The following is an 18096-nucleotide window of genomic DNA, read 5'->3' as shown; positions in this document are numbered from 1 at the left end:
TTTTTTTTAATTTTTATTTTTCTACCTTTATTGAGATATAAATGCCTCTAGTTCTATTTTCAATTTTTTGAGGAATTTCCATAGTGTTTTGCACAGTGGCTGCACCAGTTTACATTCCCACCAACAGTGCACGGGGGTTTCCTTTTCTCTCCACATTCTTGCTGACACTTAACTCTTACCTTTTTGATAATAACTGTTCCAGCAGGTATGAGGTGATATTTCCTTGTGGTTTTGATTTGCATTTCCATAATGCTTGGTGATGCTGAGCACTTTTTCATGAACTTGTTGGCCATTTATATGTCTTTAGGCAATCTCTTCGTGGCCTCTGCCCATTTTTTAGTCAGGTTGTTTGTGTTTTGGCTATTGAGGTGTATGAATTCCTCATATATTTTAGATATTAATCCCTGTTGGATACATGGTTTGAAAATATTTTTTTCCAGTGTTAGGTTGCCTTTTCATTTTTTCTTTTTAAAAATATTTTATTTATTTATTTGACAGAGATCACAAGTAGACAGAGAGGGAGGCAGAGAGAGAGAGAGGGAAGCAGGCTCCCTGCTGAGCAGAGAGCCCTATGTGGGACTTGATCCCAGGACCCTGAGATGATGACCTGAGCCGAAGGCAGCGGCTTAACCCACTGAGCCACCCAGGCACCCTGCCTTTTCATTTTGTTGATTGCTTCTTATACTGTGCAGAAGCGTTTTAGTTTGATGTAGTCCCGCTTACTGATTTTTGGCTTTTGTCACTTGTGCTATTGCTGTGTTATCCAAAAAATCACTATGAAGACTGATGTCAAGTTACTTTTCCTCCAGGAGTTTTATAGTTTCAGGTCTTACATGTAAGTCCTTAATCCATTTCAAGTAAGTGGTGTAAGATAGGGGTCCAGTGTTACTCTTTTGTACCAGCATAATGTTTTATGTCTTCTGTTTTATTAAATATTACTTTGAAGTGGTAAGTTATCATTATATTATTATATTAGTATATTAGTAATATAATATCATTATATTAGTGATCATATAGTAAGTGGTGGCTATTCAGGCTTTCACATATGGATGACATTCATTTGATACTGTACCTGAGAATTAACAATGCCCCTTTTAAACCTCCTTTCATTTTCTGAAAAGTGTGAGCATGTAATATCTTTAGGAGCCACATGATGGCAGAAACAGTGTTTTGAAACTTGTGGACTTAACAGACATGCTCTGAGTGTCTGCTCTGTGTCTTTATCCTTCTTTTTTATTAAAAAAAAAAAAAAAGGACAAAAAGAAGAAAGTATAGAATTTAGTCAAATATCTGTCACGTATCTTAAGAAAACATTACAAATAGAGTTAAAATTTCTTGGTACACTTTCCTGTTCCAGTTATCCCCTACATCTACTTTCCCTCTGTTAGGAAACTCTTTTCCTAAATTTGTATTACTTCTCTATATATCTTTCTATTTTCATTACACATTTATGTATTCTTAACAGTCATGAGATTGTTTCTTTTATTTTAGATTTTATATAGTGTATACTGTTTGTGTTACTATGAAACTCTGGGTTTTCACTTAACATTTTTTAGATTTATTCATGTAGATTTATGTAGTTCTAGTGAGTGAATGACTTTTCTTCTTTTCTAGTGTTCCATTGAAGAGATCACAATTTTTTACATCTTTTTTTCTTAAGGATAGACATTTAGAGAGACAGTAGGAGTAGAGTGATTATAGACTGGGGAGCTGGGGACCTAGTATACCCTTTCGGATCCCATTGCTGTCATTTATTAAGTACAGAGCTTGGTTTCTACTTCTGCAAAATAGGGGTAGCACTTGTTTCACAGGGTGTTGTAACCATTAAATGAAATAGTATATAGAGCATTAACACCACAAGTATTATTATTATCACCACTACAATAAGATAACAGTAATGTAGAACGAGCATTATTTTGTGCCATTTATTAAATTCTGTTGAAACTGGAAGTCATCTGAAAGAAGAGGGAGAATAGTGAAAATGTGGACTTGTAGACGGTTGAGGTGGCTTCTGTCAGATGACTTCTGCTTTCTCTAAAGTAAGTGAGGTTATCCACAAGAGTGATGGGAAAAGAGGGAGGGTGGATGATTTGAGAGTGCTGAGGGTTTGAAGTGGCCTTGTTGGGCCATGATCTGGCTGTGCTTGCAAAAGAATTTCCTGTTTAGGTGTATATGCTTTTCTTGTTTGTTTTGTTTTTTCTCAGCAACTTTTCACCTGACAAATCCCGAAAGCTCAGCCACCACTCTGGAGTTTCTCTTTCCCTCCTTCCGTGGCACATCTTGCTACCTAGATTGTATTCCACAGCTGGATGTCTCCAGGCCTGTAACCCTCTCCACCCTGGATCCAAACCATTTATTCCCTTTTATCACATTTCACATAAATTTCCTGGCCTGGCATTGACAGATCTTTAAAATATGGCTCTGACTGCCTTGATGCCTTATCTCCCACATCCTTCTGCTCCTCTGTGTTTCCACAGAATGAGGTTACCTACTTTTCTCTGAGTCAGCTCTCCATTTTTCTGTGCCTTTGTTCTAGTTCTTTTTTCTCTACCTAGAATATTATCTTTTCCTCTCTTCCTGTGTGCTTCTTTTGAAATTTAACATGTCCTTTACTGTATTTTGTGTGATGAAGTTATTTAAACATCCCTCAGATGTAAAATCGTCAGATGCCTCATTACAGAAAGCACCCAGTAAACCCAGGAAGCCTGCCCCAGACTTTCTATTGTCCAGTCATTGCATTTGGGGACTGCATACTGCTGTCAGGGTACTGTGTTCTGACATCAAGGTAGTCATGCTTGCTTTCATTCTCATTGGTTGAATTTTGTTTTAAGTTAGATTAATTCTATTATGAAAATTTTCTAATATAAAATTGGAGGAAATGACTCTCCATATACTCATTATCCTGATTTACTTACTGTATTACCATATTTGCTTCCTATATTCTTGTTGTCTCTCTCTTTAAATTGAGATATAATTGACATACAGGTATACAACATAATGATTTGATATTTCTTTTTTTTTTTTAAGATTTTATTTATTTATTTGACAGAGAGAGATCACAAGCAGACAGAGAGGCAGGCAGAGAGAGAGAGAGGGAAGCAGGCTCCCTGCTGAGCAGAGAGCCCTATGTGGGACTCGATCCCAGGACCCTGAGATCATGACCTGAGCCGAAGGCAGCGGCTTAACCCACTGAGCCACCCAGGCGCCCTGATTTGATATTTCTGTATTGTGAAATGATTATCACAGTAAGTCTAAACATCTGTTATGATAGTTACAAAATTTTTTTTTAGTAATGAGGACATTTAAGATTTACTTTTAGCAACTTTCAGATACACAGTACAGTATTTTGAACCATAGTCACTGCACTGTGTATCTCCATGACTTGTCTTATGACAGGAAGTTTACATTTTTACCACCTTCATTAACATTGCCTACCCCTCTAACTCCTACCTCTGACAGCTCACAATCTGTTCTCTGTCTCTCCGAGTCTTTTTTTTTTTTTAGACTCCACATAAAAGTGAGATATAATAACCACACAGTGGTTGTCTTTCTCTGACTTACTTCACTTAGCATAATGCCCTCAAGGTCCTTCCATGTTGCTGCAAATGGCAAAATTTCATTCGTTTTCGTGCCTGAGTAATAGTCCACTGTGTAATATTCCATTTGTGGATGCATGCATACGTACATGTATGTGTGTGTGTTTATATATACACATACATATATATCACATTTTTTAAAAAGTTTTTCTATTGATTTGAGAGGGAGAGAGAGCAGAGGAAGGGGCAGAGGGAGAGAGAGAGGCAGACTCGCTGTTGAGCAGGGAGCCTGATGCGGGGCTCGATCTCAAGACCCTGGAATCACGACCCAAGCTGAAGGCAGATGCTTAACTGACTGAGCCACCTAGGCAACCCTATATGTCACATTTTCTTTATCCATTCTTTCATCAGTGAACACTTATTGTAAATAATGGTGCAGTGAACGTAGGGGTGCAATATATTCTCAAGTTAGTGTTTGTATTTCTTTCAGATAAGTACCCAGAAGTGGAAATGCTAGATCATATGGTATTTGTCTTTAATTTTTTGAGGAATTTCCATATTTTTTTTCCACAGTGACTGTGCACCAGCTTACGTCCCCACCAACAGCGCACAAGGGTTCCCTTTTCTCGGCATCCTCGCTAGCACTTGTTACTGCTTGTCTTGTTAATAGCCATTCTAAGTCGTGTGATGTAATATTTCACTGTGGTTTTGATTTTCATTTCCCTTATGATGAGTGATATTAAGCACTCTTGGACCAACCATATGTCTTCTTTGCAAAAATGTCTAGGTCCTCCACCTGTTTTTTAATCGGTTGTGTTTTTTGTTTGTTTGTTTGCTATTTAGTTGTATGAGTTCTTTGTATATTTTGAATATTAACTTCATCATATATATGGTTTCCAAATATTTTCTCCCATTTGGTAGGTTGCCCTTTCATTTTGTTGATGGTTTTCTTTGCTGTACAGAAGCTTTTTAGTTTGATGTAGTCCCACGTGTTTATTTTTGCTTCCCATGCCTTTGCCTTTGGTTTCAAATTAAAAAAAAAAAACCTCATTGTGAAGATGATGTGAGAGAGCTTACTGCCTATGTATACTTCTAAGAGTTTCGTGGTCTTGGGTCTATGTTTAAGTCTTTTTTTTTTTTTTTTAAGATTTTTATTTATTTGACAGACACAGCGAGAGAGGGAATACAAGAAGGGGGACTAAGAGAGGGAGAAGCAGGCTTCCCGCTGAGCAGGGAGCCCAGTGCGGGGCTCTATCCCAGGACCCTGGGATCATGACCTGAGCTGAAGGCAGATGCTTAATGATTGAGCCACCCAGACATCCCTAAGTCTTTAATCCATCTTAGTTAGTGCTTGTGTATGGTTTAAGAGAGTGTTCGAGTGCCATTCTTTGCATGTAACTGTTCAGTTTTCCCAGCACCATTTTTAAAGGAGACTCTCCTTTCTCTATTGTATGTTCTTGGCTCCTTTGTTAAAAATTAACTGACCATAGGGGCACCTGGGTGGCTCAGTCAGTTAAGCGTCTGCCTTCAGCTCAGGTCATGATCCCAGCATCTTGGGATTGAGTCCCACATTGGGCTTCCTGCTCAGCGGGGAGTCAGCTTCTCCCTTCCTCTCTGCCCCTTTATCTACTCATGCTCTCTGTCTTGCTGTCTCTCATATAAATAAATAAAATCTTTTAAAAAGTTAATTAATTAACCATAAATTCACGGGTTTACTTCCAGGCTTTCTTTTCTGTTCCATTGAACTATGTGTGTGTTTTATGCCAATACCATACTATTTTGATTACTGTAGCTTTGTAATATAGTTTGAAATCAGCTTTATTCTTTCTCAAGATTGTTTTGGCTATTGGGACCTTTTTTTCCCCTCTTAATTTACTGAAGTATATAAAAGCAAATCCCAGACATTAGGTCATTTCATCCCATTGTACTTAAGAATTATTCTCTGATAATGTGGACATTTTCTTATATAAACACATTATTATCACATCTAACCAAATGAGTGATAATTCCTTGGCATCATCCAATACCCAGTCCCTGATAAAAATTTTCGCCTTTTTTTTTTTAAAATAAAGATTTTATATATTTGACAGAGAGAGAGAAATCACAAGTAGGCAGAGAGACAGGCAGAGACAGAGAGAGAGAGAGAGGAGTGGAAGCAGGCTCCCCACGGAGCAGAGAGCCCGATGCGGGGCTCGATCCCAGGACCCCAGGATCATGACCTGAGCCGAAGGCAGAGGCTTTAACCCACTGAGCCACCCAGGTGCCCCAATTTTTTGCCCATCCTAAGAATATTCCTTTGCACTTGGCCTGTATGAACCAGGATCTAAACAAAGGCCATACTTTAATAATACATTTGATTGTTACATCTCTTAAATCTCTTTCAATTTGGAGGAAAACTCCTTCCCCATTTGTCTCTCCTGTAATTACTTTTTGGAGGTACGAGCTCTCTTGTCATGTTGAATTATAGTTTTGAATCTTTCAAATAAACTTTTGTTTTGGAATAATGTTAGATTTATGAGAAAGTTGCAAAGATAGTTCAGAGCATCCTTCTATTCCCCTCACCCTGTTTCCTCTTTTGTTAACATCTTACATTACCTTAATAGCATCCAGACTAGGATACTACATTGCATTTAGCCTTGGTTGAATTTTAAAATAATTTCTGATCATAAGGTGTCTTCTGTTGAGAAAAATAGCCCTTTTCTGGCTAGGAGGCAATACCCTGTAATGGTTAAAAGCGTGATTAAAACCAAGTATAAGGTTTCAAATTCTTAATCACATAAAAACTGTGTGATCTTAGATTACTTGTACTGCTACGTCAGTTTCATCATCTTTAAAATGGAAATAATAATATTACTTTATTTGACCATTGCAGAAAGTAAATTTGATAAATGCATGCAGAGTGCTCAAAGAGTTCCTAGCACTCAAAGAGTTCCTGGCACATGGAAAGAACTCAGTAAACATAGCTCTTGACAAAAGTAGTATTTCCTAAATCATAGTGAATGTCAGCGAAGACTCTGGCTCCCATGGCAAGGGGTGGGGGACCATTTGCTTAGAATGAGTTCCTTTGCTTTGGTTCTGTGACAGCGATCTCATTCAGTTTTAAGTATTTCACCTCTATCTTAAGAATTTTTATTCAGTAAAACATATTTCTCTAGGGCGCCTGGGTGGCTCAGTGGTTTAAGCCGCTGCCTTCGGCTCAGGTCATGATCTCAGGGTCCTGGGATCGAGTCCCGCATCGGGTTCTCTGCTCTGCGGGGAGCCTGCTTCCTCCTCTCTGCCTGCCTCTCTGCCTACTTGTGATCTCTCTGTGTCAAATGAATAAATAAAATCTTTAAAAAAATAAATTTAAAAAAAAAACATATTTCTCTAGTATGTATAGATCAATCAAATATGGGCTTCAGGAGTTAATTTTTTTACCTTGACAAGGATTTCTTAAGATCATGATCAGGGAATGAAACCATACTTTTTTTCCCCTCGATTAGTCTCACATAGTGGTTAGTTTGTGTTTTAGAATCACCTCCTTCATTAAGTGGCTGTTTATGTGGCTTAAACTGTAACATTTGTTTGTGGTGTAAAGTGCTCTTAGAGGAATTGAAATGGGTTTGGTCACATTCTCAGTGCCTCTTCCTGCACCCACACCCTCCTAACATCTCTGTTTTGTCTCGGTTGCTTCCAGAGCCTCCCGCGTTGCTGCGTAACAGTGTGCATGGTTTCGGCAGAGTTGTTCTGATAGAGGAAACCTGTTTTCATTACAATCTTTGCCCTTTTTTTCCAGAACTCTTGGAAACATTGAGTCATCACATAAACTCTGCAAGGAAATAAAGCAGCATTGGTAACTTTGAACTGCAGAACTGTAAAAAATCCCAGAATTCAGTTAAATAGAAGACTCCTTTCTTTCATTGGCCTTTGCTTCCAGACTGGTAGGAGAAAATTAGCCAAGGAGGAAAATGTGTATTAGTGGGGTTTGTACAGGGGTATACCACAGGTCTCCTTCCAAACCCTTAGACTGCACATTCACGATATTCATCTAGAGCATAACTAGACAACTTTTCATTTTCAGGGACGGAAAGTGTGGGCTTGCTGTGGTGAGCTTGGCGGTCTCTCCTCTGTGTTTACAGTCTGGGACTTGTCCTCAGGGCTTCTGTGCCTGTCATTGTTCCAGAAGCTTCTTGGGTTAGGTTTGTCAATGTTGAGAGGCAGTTCTAATTCAGAGTAGACCTTTTGTTTTTCTGTGTGGGGAGTGTTTGGGGTCCCAGAGACAGTGCAGTCAATGGCTAAAACAGGAACATCTGAATCAGGTAGACCTGACTTGGAATCCATACTATCTCCCTTACTGCTTATGCTGTTTGGTCAAGACATTTAACTGTTTTAGCACTTAGTTACTTCACCTGCAAAACGGGAAAAATAATGATACACACCTCATAGGATGGAGAAAAAAATTGAATTAGATGGCATGCATAGTATGCTTGGTAGGCACTCAGAACCCTGCTGTTGTTAATAGTGACCAGCTGTATTAGAGAGTCAGGAGACTTTGAACTTTATAGTCAGGGAGGTGAACATTTTTGTGTCCCAGCTTTTTCTTTTGTAAACACTCTTTAAAAACTATTTTATTAGATTCAGAGTAGGTTTAAAATGCCTGCCAGTGGACAAGTTTGAAGGAACATGAAGTACAGCTTATGCTGTATTTCACCAGGTCGGTGTGGTTGCTACGTCACTAACAGAATGTGGGGAAATGTTAACAGCTTCAGTGCTTACTGCCTCTCCTGTGGCTAGTCTATAGCCCCTGCATCTCTATTACCTCCAAAATTCCTCTCATACCACTGTAGCTCTGGCTGTTATTTGTTTCCTGGACTGCCTCCATGCTCATACCCACTTGCCCTTTAAAATCCACCCTCCCCAGATGCCACTGTGAGAAGAATCTTTGTGGAACAAATTTGATCGTGTCAGTCTCTTGTTTAACAGTACAGTGGTTTCCCGTTGTTCTAAGGTTAAAAAATGTGAGGCTCTTTGAAACGTGCCACTGCCTGTCTCTCATCTCACCTGCCAGTGCTTCCCTTTAGCCACACAGTCGGATTTCCTTTCCTCCTGCCCCCTGGGTCTTTGTACCAACTGGCCCTGCTTCCACAAATGCTCCTTGCACCCTTTAGCCTTTAGTGACTTCTCATCTTTTGGGTTTTTGGGGTATCAGATCTAATGTTTCTGTTTCAGGAAACTTTCCTTGCCATCCCTTCTCTGCTCCTTGTTGTAGGCATTCTCATGGCTGCCTGTTCTATCATTTGACATGTTTTTAAATATATTTGTGTGATTACATGGTTAGTACTAGTACCACCGGTAGACTGCAAGCTCCTCAAGGACACTGGGTCCCTAGTGCTTAGAGCAGAACTTGCCACATGTTAGGTGCTCGCTGAACGCGTATGAATGTAATGATTGGCATGGGGAGGTCACAGCACACTCTTCTGTACCCTGTCAGGCCTATGTAATGTTGTCTGTCCCCCTTCCCTTTCTCTTGAGAACCTCATCTGGCCCCTCATACTTGGGCAAGGAGACCCTCTGCACGACTTTCCATTTTCCTCATACCATCTTGAAAACTGTGGTCCTGCCATAGAAGGTCCACTGCTCTGCCAATCTCATTGTCCCTTTGACATATCTGTCAGTCACATGGGAGGATGTTTCCTCCACCTGGAGTGCCCTCCACTTCCCTCTCCCCAGATCCTTTCCTGTACAGTGCCCACTCAAATCCAGCCTGCTTTAGGGGATGCATCAGTATTTGATTACATATACTGACATTGATGAGGTGTCATTTTTTCCTGATTTGATTACAAATCCCTTGGAATATGGAATAGTATTCTTCATTTAATTTTTTGTTTTCTTATTTTAAGCATTTTAAATTTTGATTCCTTACTACAGAACTATATTTGTCTATTTTGAAAAACTTAGAAAATAACAGATAATCCATAAGAAAAAATAATTTTGAATCTTCTTAAATCCTACCCACCAGAGATATTTTGGTGTATACTCTTCCAGATGTGGTATTTGTGGATGTGTGGATGTGCACACATACATGGTGTATACATATATGATCTTTTCATATAAAATGGAAACAGTGTACAGTGTCCTGTAACCTTTGTTTCACACAGCACTATATCATGAATACCTTTTTGTGCCAAATAATTGCCACCAATCACTCTAGAATATAAAACTATACAGGAAATATTGTCCTTATTAAAATAATTATATCTTTAGAGCTTTCTTAAAAATCCTGTTTTCTGAGTTAGGGAGAGAAAAATAACAGTAAGTGAAGGGATGATGCTGACATTAGAAATGAGTTAACAAAATTTTTTTTTTTTATGTTGTTGCTTTTAAGGTGAGGCCTCATACAGAACCTGGAAATATTTTGAGAACTTGGTGAAAATAGTTTTGCTGTGGACTACCTGTAGTAATGAGTCCTATAGCGCAGGTATTGTGGTTTAGTTTTTAAGACACACCTCTGAAATTCCAGGGCAGGGAGCAGAACCATGTTTGTTCTTCCGGATCTTCAGAAGACCACAGTTGCTGGCTTGTGACTTTGCCTGCCTTAGAATGTGGAAATGACTGTTTCTTTCGTCCTCTTACACACAATTGCTTCACCTATTGTGTTTTTCCAAATGAGGGTTTAGTTTAGAGATGTGCTCCACAGATATCAATGCCCTATGAGGTAGACAGGTAGAAAGAGTAGGAAAAAAATAGCAATGTTATAAAAACTTATATCAAGATACATGTAAGTTGAATTATGTAAAAATCTGGATAATCAGGAAAGCTCTCTTTTATTGAAATATTACCAGTAGAATTTCTTTTTAAAACACGTGGTATTTATATCCTTGTTAGATCTTATCTTTGGAGCAGCTCTTTTGACCCAAAGAGAAAGTGAAGAGGAGAGCAACAATCAAGAGAAGTTAAGAGATGCTTAGTATCTTTCTTCTCTGTTCCTGCCTCTACACTCTGAGGACCTGGCATGTGTTAGGCTCCAGGCAATGTTTGTTGAAAAGCTGATATATAAACCCTGGTCTTGTGTTCCTGATTTACTCAGGAATGGGATTTCTCACTAACACAGTGATTTAGGGGTAAAGTGTGTTGCCAGAGCTTCATCAAGATTGGCACGTCATGTTACTGGGGTCCTCTCTTAAAATCAAGTCATGTTAATTTAGGGAAAAGATCACTGATATCTATTCGGTTGATTCTGTCTCTAAATGGAAAAATTGAGGGCTTTGATAGTTAAATGACTTCCTGTACTTATATGCCAACCAAAGCAAGCAAGCTACCAAATGTGGAATGTCTTCTGGTTTCCTTCTTGTATTCTTATACCAGCTTCCCCTGTACTTAGTCCTTTAAAAATGTGGTTGGGATAGGTTACTTGAAATTTTATTCCAAATTCCTTTGAAATCTGCTAGGAAAACTTGCCATATTTTGACGGCAGCATCTAAAAATGATTTTTTTACAGATTTAATTTATTTATTTGAGAGAGAGAGCATGCGAGTGAGAAGGGTCAGAGGAAGAAGCAGACTCCCTGCTGAACAGGGAGCTCTATGCAGGACTTAATCCTGGGACTCCATCCCGGGACTCAGTCCTTGGACCTCAGGATCATGACCTGAGCCAAAGGCAGTTGCTTAACCGGCGGAGCCATACAGGCGCCCCCAGATGACTCTTAATTGCCTCCTTTTTTTGCTGCATCCAGTTGAACAGTTGAATCAAAAAATTACCCAAGCAGCACAAACAGACTGATGGGCCTTAAAATCGTGTCCATTGACCATCATAATGATGTGGTAAACTGGTCCTGCTCCCCCTGTTGATGTAGTATACCCAGGATCATCTTATGATGTCCAGGGAACTCCTAAAGGAATTCTACCTTCTCTTCGGCCTCCACAGCTGTGGAGATGCTGCAGACACACTGCGTCACTGCACTGAAAACATTCTTTAATTGTCTAACAAAGTACTGCAGATGACCTCAGGCTGCTAGTTGTGAGAGAAACTTCAATCTGTCTCTGACTCAGAATGATTCAGTGAGCTTCCCACGAGCTTCTCGTGTTAGGTTAGCCTGTCCACTTGGTGTGTTCATCTTGAGTGAGTTACAGAAAAGCTGATTAAAGAAAAAATTCAGAGGGACTTGTAGACAGTTGCACCTACTTATGAATGGGATCGCGTTTTGGGGTGATTTTTTTTTTTTTTTCAGATTCTGGGATGGTTTTTTTGCAAAAGTTGATTCTGCCTTCTCATATTCTTTGCTCTGGTTAATCTGAACTCGGCATATAAGAGTTTGAACTCTTCTGCCTCAGATTTGTTTTCAACCCTGGGTCCGTCCTTCCTGTTGATAGCCCAGAACACTCTCGGAAGGTCTCATTTAGGGAGATAACATGGCTGATAAGCAACTGTTTGGGAGAGGAAGGTGTTAGACATAGTGAGAAAGGATGATATTCTTGCTTGACTTGAGAAAGTTTGCTTTCCCCTGTAAATGACTATTCATAAGATAAAATTAAAACTAAAAAAGGATTCGTTTCCATTAAGTTCAAAGTTATTGCAAAATATAAAATTCTTCTTCTATAGTATGTCACACAAGGAAGTAAATGGCCTGGAAATGTACAGCTGTTTAACCAGTTTACAGGCTCTCTTAGTAGCTAGTACAAAAGGTACTGCTAATGAGGCCCAACTAACTCTAACTCTGCCACAGAAGCCAGTTTGCCATGGTCTTATTTCTTTGTTGGAGGAAGATTGACAGTTCAGTAACACTAATGATCAATTTTAGAGGTTTGATTTTTTTTTTTTAAGATTTTATTTATTTATTTGACAGAACATAAGTAGGCAGAGAGGCAGGCGGAGAGAGGGGGAAGCAGGCTCCCCACTGAGCAGAGAACCCTATGCATAACTCGATCCCCAGACCCTGAGGACATGACCTAAGCCAAAGACAGGCTTTAACCCACTGAGCCACCCAGGCACCCCTAGAGGTTTGATGTTTAACTAGATTTCTTTGCCCTCTCATGCCTGAAGGAATACTTGGACCAAGTTCACTAAAAACTGGACTATGTCATAAGCATACACTTATCATGAACACTGAGTCATGTATAGAATTGTGGAGTCATTATATTGTACACTCAAAACTAATTATACTTCAACTTAAAAAAAACTGGACTGTGTCAGGTATATGTAAAAATCTAGGCTAATTTTTTAAAATTTTTATCCCAAACAAAGTATTTATACAGTGGGAGGTACTATTCAACTCTACAAATATGAAAAACTTCTGAGATTCTACAGTCTTACCAACAAAAGTAAATTTTTGCAAAACCATGGAATAGATGTGCCTTTTAACAGTCTCATTTAGGGGATGACTGGGTGGCTCAGTTGTTTGAGCACCTGCCTTCAGCTCAGGTCGTGATCCTGGGGTCCTTGTTTCGGGCTCACTGCTCAGCTGGGAGCCAGCTTCTCCCTCTCCCTCTGCCTGTCCACACTGCTCATGCACTCTCAATCTCTCTCTCTCTCTCCAATAAATAAATAAAATGGTTTGTTGTTGTTGGTTTTTTTAAATCTCATTTAGCTATTATTGAGTGTTAAATGCAAAAAAAACAAAAAAAAAGTTTCAGAAATGTGGAGCTTGAATCTCACAAGTAGTGTTGTAAAGTGATCAGGTTCTCAAAGTCAGTTGGTTGAACCACTAAACCAAGGAACTTACTTAACTAATGTCTACCGTGTATGTATGTGGCCTTGTAGACATGGTTGTAAATTAGATATGTTGCTGCCCTTGCAGACCTGTTATCCTAAGGGGATAGGTAGGTAGAGAACCTCTCACAAGGCGATATGATTATGATGACAGAAGGAAGCACGCATAGCTGTGGGGGGAAGGTATTCTGGGAGCAACAGAAAGGGAACTGTGGGTACTTAGTGTCTAGAAATGCTTCTTGTAAGAGATGAGTCCCGGTGGGATGGTTAGGACCTGGTCCATCTTTTAGTCCTATGAAGCTGTGTGTGGAAAGGCCATGCAGGAGGGGAGAGGAAGTGAAGTCTGTCGTGGGAACTACCTAGACTTAAGTGCTGATGTGAGGAGGGTGCAGGCTCAGCAGGGTTCTGTTGGTGACTCATGGCAGTGAGCCACTGAAGAGTTTTTTAGCAGCATCAATACATGATCAGTTTATTTTAAAAGAGCACTTTGAAATTTGGAGGATAGATTGGAAGAGGGTAAGCTCAGGGGCAGAAAGATTGGTTAGGAGAAGTGAAGGGGAAGCAAAGGAACTCTACTGAAACTATCTGGCCCACTGTACAGCACTGAGTAAATACATATTAATGAACAAATGAGAACCAAACCTATAGCACTCTGAAGCGCTACAGGTTTTTAGAGAAGAGGGGAAAGCAGTGCACATTGGAAGATCCAAGGTAAAGTCCATCTGTTAGCTTCTGAAGAAACCATTAATTCCCTGAAATGATTATTAAACTTTATGCTTACATGCATTTTCTGGGAGTTACTTACTTTCATCAGATTCATAAAATGTCCCCGGCCCTCTGAAAGGCGAAAGACAACTGGGTTAGATATGAGCCTGGCAAAATAGGACCTGTCTGATACTCCAAAGAACTTTGTAATTAGTCATTCCACCAGGGTCTTAAACTTAAAAGAGAAATTATCAGCTCTTCTGATGAGGTTAAGCTAGAACAGGTATCTAATTATAATTGCCAGGTATCTAATTATGTCAAAGTGCAGGTTCAAAGAGAACCCAACAGTTTGGAAGAAGTGAACAAAAAGTTGTAATTAGGTTCATAGACCAGCTGCACTATAGTGGAAGTGGGATAGAAGATACACACCTTAGTAACTTTTGTGAGCTGTTGTTCCTTAACAACCATTGGGCATGGGGGTTAGGGAAAGCCCCAGGAGTTCTGGGTAGTAGTGAGCACCTCAGCCCTGAAAGCCGCTAAGGAGAGCCAGAACCTCAGGCAAAGGATACTGTGTAGGAGTGAGGCCATGTGCAGAAAGAGAGTAGAGAATTCTTCAATGAATGGGAGGCTAGACTGGCCTTCAGAGATGTTTAGAGGACTAAAATGAAATGTTTCCCTGTATAGAGACCACAGCAAAGTGCACCTGCATAGGTCTCCCTCTGTACTGTCAGCAGAAGGCACCATTGATAGCTCTGTTTCTCTGGAAAAGCGTGTAAGTTAAAAATATATATATATATATGAGACCACCTTTGGCAGTTACTGCCTTGTTGCGTGCTCCAGGGGTGTGCTCTCCCTCCCTTGGTGCTGAAGTTCAGGAACACTGTTGTGAGGAGAGGAGAGGACTTGGTAATCTGGCTGCTTCATGAAGTGGTCAGTCAGTTGTGTGTTTTGTGGCATTTGTGAATTTCCCTTTCAGAAATTCTGCACGTGCCCAGCCGTGCCAGTGTATCTTCCACCTGGTTCATCTTACAGCTCAGTAAAATCTCAGAGCACATCAGAAGGATTGCTAGGGACAGAGGAAGCCTCTCAGTGAAAAGATACTATGAGAAGCACTTTGCCCTAAGCCCCCGAATTTAGTTTTACTCAGTTGTGACGATTTCCTTAGACCATAAGCATTGATTTACTGAAATTCCCATTTGTCATTACGACCATTTTAAAAGTCAGAGGGCAAGAATTGTTTCAGTTTGTTTGTTATATAGCTTGGAACTTTTTTTTTTTTTTTCTAGTCACATCCTTTTAACCTTAGACTCATCAAATACAGGATTCGTCCTACACAGAGAGATGTTTCCTGTCTCGTTAACCTTTAGTAGTTGCCAAGCACTTTTTCCTTGTCAGCATGCTGCATTACTTCTTTTAAAGCTCTTTTAAAAATCAAGCTCTTATTTATATCTTTTGTAGAAACAAATATTATCTAATGTTGAGGTTTCTTGAAACTAATACTACACTGTATGTTAACTGAAATTTAAATAAATAATTGAAACAGGAAAAAAAATAATGTTGAGGTCTCTGTGTTTATAGTAAATTCAAATTAATTTGTGTTTTATTCAGCAGGCATCTATTCTGTCCAGATGCCTTGAGTAAAAAAGAAACTGAACATTGGTGGTTGTTTCTCTTCATTTATTTTTCACACCTATCTTGAGAAAAATGTGAGAATTAGACACTTTAGGAATTCTAATTATATATGTTTCTGTTACTGTAAACTTTAAGTTTTTCTGTATTTTAAGTCTCAGTAGGATACTAGGGCTTTGTACAAAAGACATATAAATTTCTAAATTTTTTAATTCATCTTTGAATAGGCAGAATATTCAAAGTTCAGAGCAGAACTTTGTAACAGAAAAGTTTTCTTCTGCTCCTGTCACCAAGTTCCCCAGAGGCCCGCAGTATTACCCCTTTTATATGTTTGTTTCCTTCTAGAAAGAGAAACAGATACATTTGTCACTTGATTTTTTTATGTGTTTCGTGACTATTTAAGTCTAGTGTTATAATGGGGGTTGCTGGGGGGCTCAAGTCATGATCCCAGCATCCTGGGATCCAGCCCTGCAAAGGGCTCCCTGCTCTTCAGGGAGCCTGCTTCTCCGTCTCCCATTCCCCCTGCTTATATTCCCTCTCTTGCTGTGTCTCTGTCAACTAAATAAAATAAGAAGAAAATCTAGTCTTATAACAAAATCCGTAACTTCTTGCATCTTCAAAAACATATGTCATATTTTGATGGCAGCAGTAAGAAGCTGTTTTTCACTGAGGAGATGGAACCAGTAAGAAGCTGTTTTCCATGATGGTGGAATTGTAGCCCTGAGGGAAGCTAGCACCTGCATGTCTTGAGTGAAGGAGTAAGATATAGGCTCCCCTTTCTTTGTGGCTACCTTAATCTGTGTATTTATAATATAGACACTCTCATGGAATATGTTAATTCTAAAACCCTTGGTGCAAAAAGAAGTTTCAGAGACATCTCTCTGTGCTCTTATTGAGGGGATTCTAGAAGGGAAAGAGGTTAATACAGATTACTCAAAGAGAAATTATTAGAACAATGAAGTCAGATTATTAGCTAAGAACTTGCCAAGGATCTAACCTGCGTCTGTGAGATGGTGATGTGTATTGAGTGGGATTGAATCAGAAGTGGAGGCTAGAATCTTGTGTGTTGCTGTACACATCGTTTGTAACAGTAACAATAAAGGATTTGCTTTACAGTTATTTGTACTCCATTATCTGCAGACTCCTCTTGCAGACAATCAGCCTACACCCCATACGCACCAAAATAAGACCCCTTTCTAACTTTACCATCTAGGATCAAATATGCCACCAACTACGAGGGCAGCATTAGGCACCGAAAACACCTTTAGGCAGACAGTGCTGATTACATTGAGGTGCACATTTGATAGGGAATTTTTAGAATAGGTAGTTACATTTAGAAAATCATTGAGTGGAGACTGATAGAAGAAACCACTTTCAGTTCCTTTCAGTTAGGAATTTTTGAATAATAATTTAGGGGAAAAGCAAAGACACTTCCTTCCTTTCTACAGAGGATTTAAAGTAGAGTAGGGAGAGAGGAATTGCACTGCTTCCCTCACAATTCTGCCTTTTTTTTTTTTTCTTTTTTTTTCTTTATAAGGAAAGTATCCCAAAGAGCTCATGATGACCAGGCACTTCTTTAAACTGACAGCTGCTTGTGCAGTATTAGTGGATTTCCTGGCAAATAAAATAGGGCAGGACCCTTCTTTAGTCATTACCTTACTGGAGCTTTTTAGCCCAATTTTAATTCAGAATGATGCTGGAAAGATTTATAAAGGAATTGGTGTGATTATTCATAACAATTAAACTTTGCTTGTTATTAAACATGTGAGCAACTGACTCTCCCTCTCCCCCTCCTCCCCAAGGTGCAAGGCCCAGAGATAAGGCGGGCCAGGCCTTTCTGAAGAGGGTGTGTACCAACAGAGAAACAGGAAGCTGTGCTTAGCCGGGCTTGCCTGGAGGTTTCCAACTCTGGTCAGGTGTGCTGAGGTCCCGGCAAGAGACGCTCTCTCTGGACCCTGGCAGCCACGCTGCTCAGTATAAGTGCTTCAGATTGTCAGTTAACTAATGTGTAGAGAGAAATATGACTGCATTACAGCTTAAAGAGCTGTCACACTCAGGTCTCTACCGGAGAAGACGAGATCGTCCCGATAGTGTGAGACTAAATGGGTTACGGGAGGAAGAGCTAAGGTGAGTGCAAAGTCATGGTTGGCTGGAGGTCAAGGCACCTAGTGATTGCGGCGAGATTCATGTCCAAGTGGATGCAGCAGTGGGGAATACACGTTGAAGAGGTTCCACTGGAATCTCTCAGTCTGTAATTAAAGATTGAACACAATCCCAAGATTTTGCTGGATTGGAACTGTGCAAACTAGAACTCATTTTTCCATTTCTTCACAAATCCTGTAAGTTGTTTTAGCTGTTCCCCAACCCTGCAGTATTATGTCTTTAAAAATTATATAATCATCAAAGCAGTATTTAAAATTGGAAACAATTGATTTTCTTTTCCCCCTTAAAGATAGGTTGCTTTGACCTATTAGAACATAGTTTCTGTGTGGAATTTTTCTTTGGATTTTGGTGGTGAGATTAGTTTGTGGTGTTTTGGGTG

The 18096-nt window shown here is 39.6% G+C and overlaps 1 protein-coding gene across 4 annotated transcripts in view; it reads left to right on the top strand.

The window, feature by feature from the left end:
- The window catches only part of LIMS1 (LIM zinc finger domain containing 1), a 141604-nt gene that overhangs the window by 64862 nt on the left and 58646 nt on the right, over positions 1-18096 (top strand). Inside the window, exon 1 of one of the 4 annotated variants that reach the window (XM_032351646.1) lies at positions 17425-17681. The exons of the other annotated variants lie outside the window; for them this stretch is intronic. Within the exon in view, the coding sequence (XP_032207537.1) occupies positions 17575-17681 (107 nt within the window). The 5' untranslated portion in view covers positions 17425-17574. Of the gene's footprint in view, positions 1-17424; positions 17682-18096 lie in introns of those variants that run through there. 4 annotated transcript variants of the gene reach the window in all.

This window comes from Mustela erminea, chromosome 7 (assembly GCF_009829155.1).
Source record: "Mustela erminea isolate mMusErm1 chromosome 7, mMusErm1.Pri, whole genome shotgun sequence".
In the NCBI taxonomy this organism is placed as follows: domain Eukaryota; kingdom Metazoa; phylum Chordata; class Mammalia; order Carnivora; family Mustelidae; genus Mustela; species Mustela erminea.
Note: the sequence above shows the minus strand (reverse complement) of the source record. Positions and strands in the feature narration are given on the sequence as shown.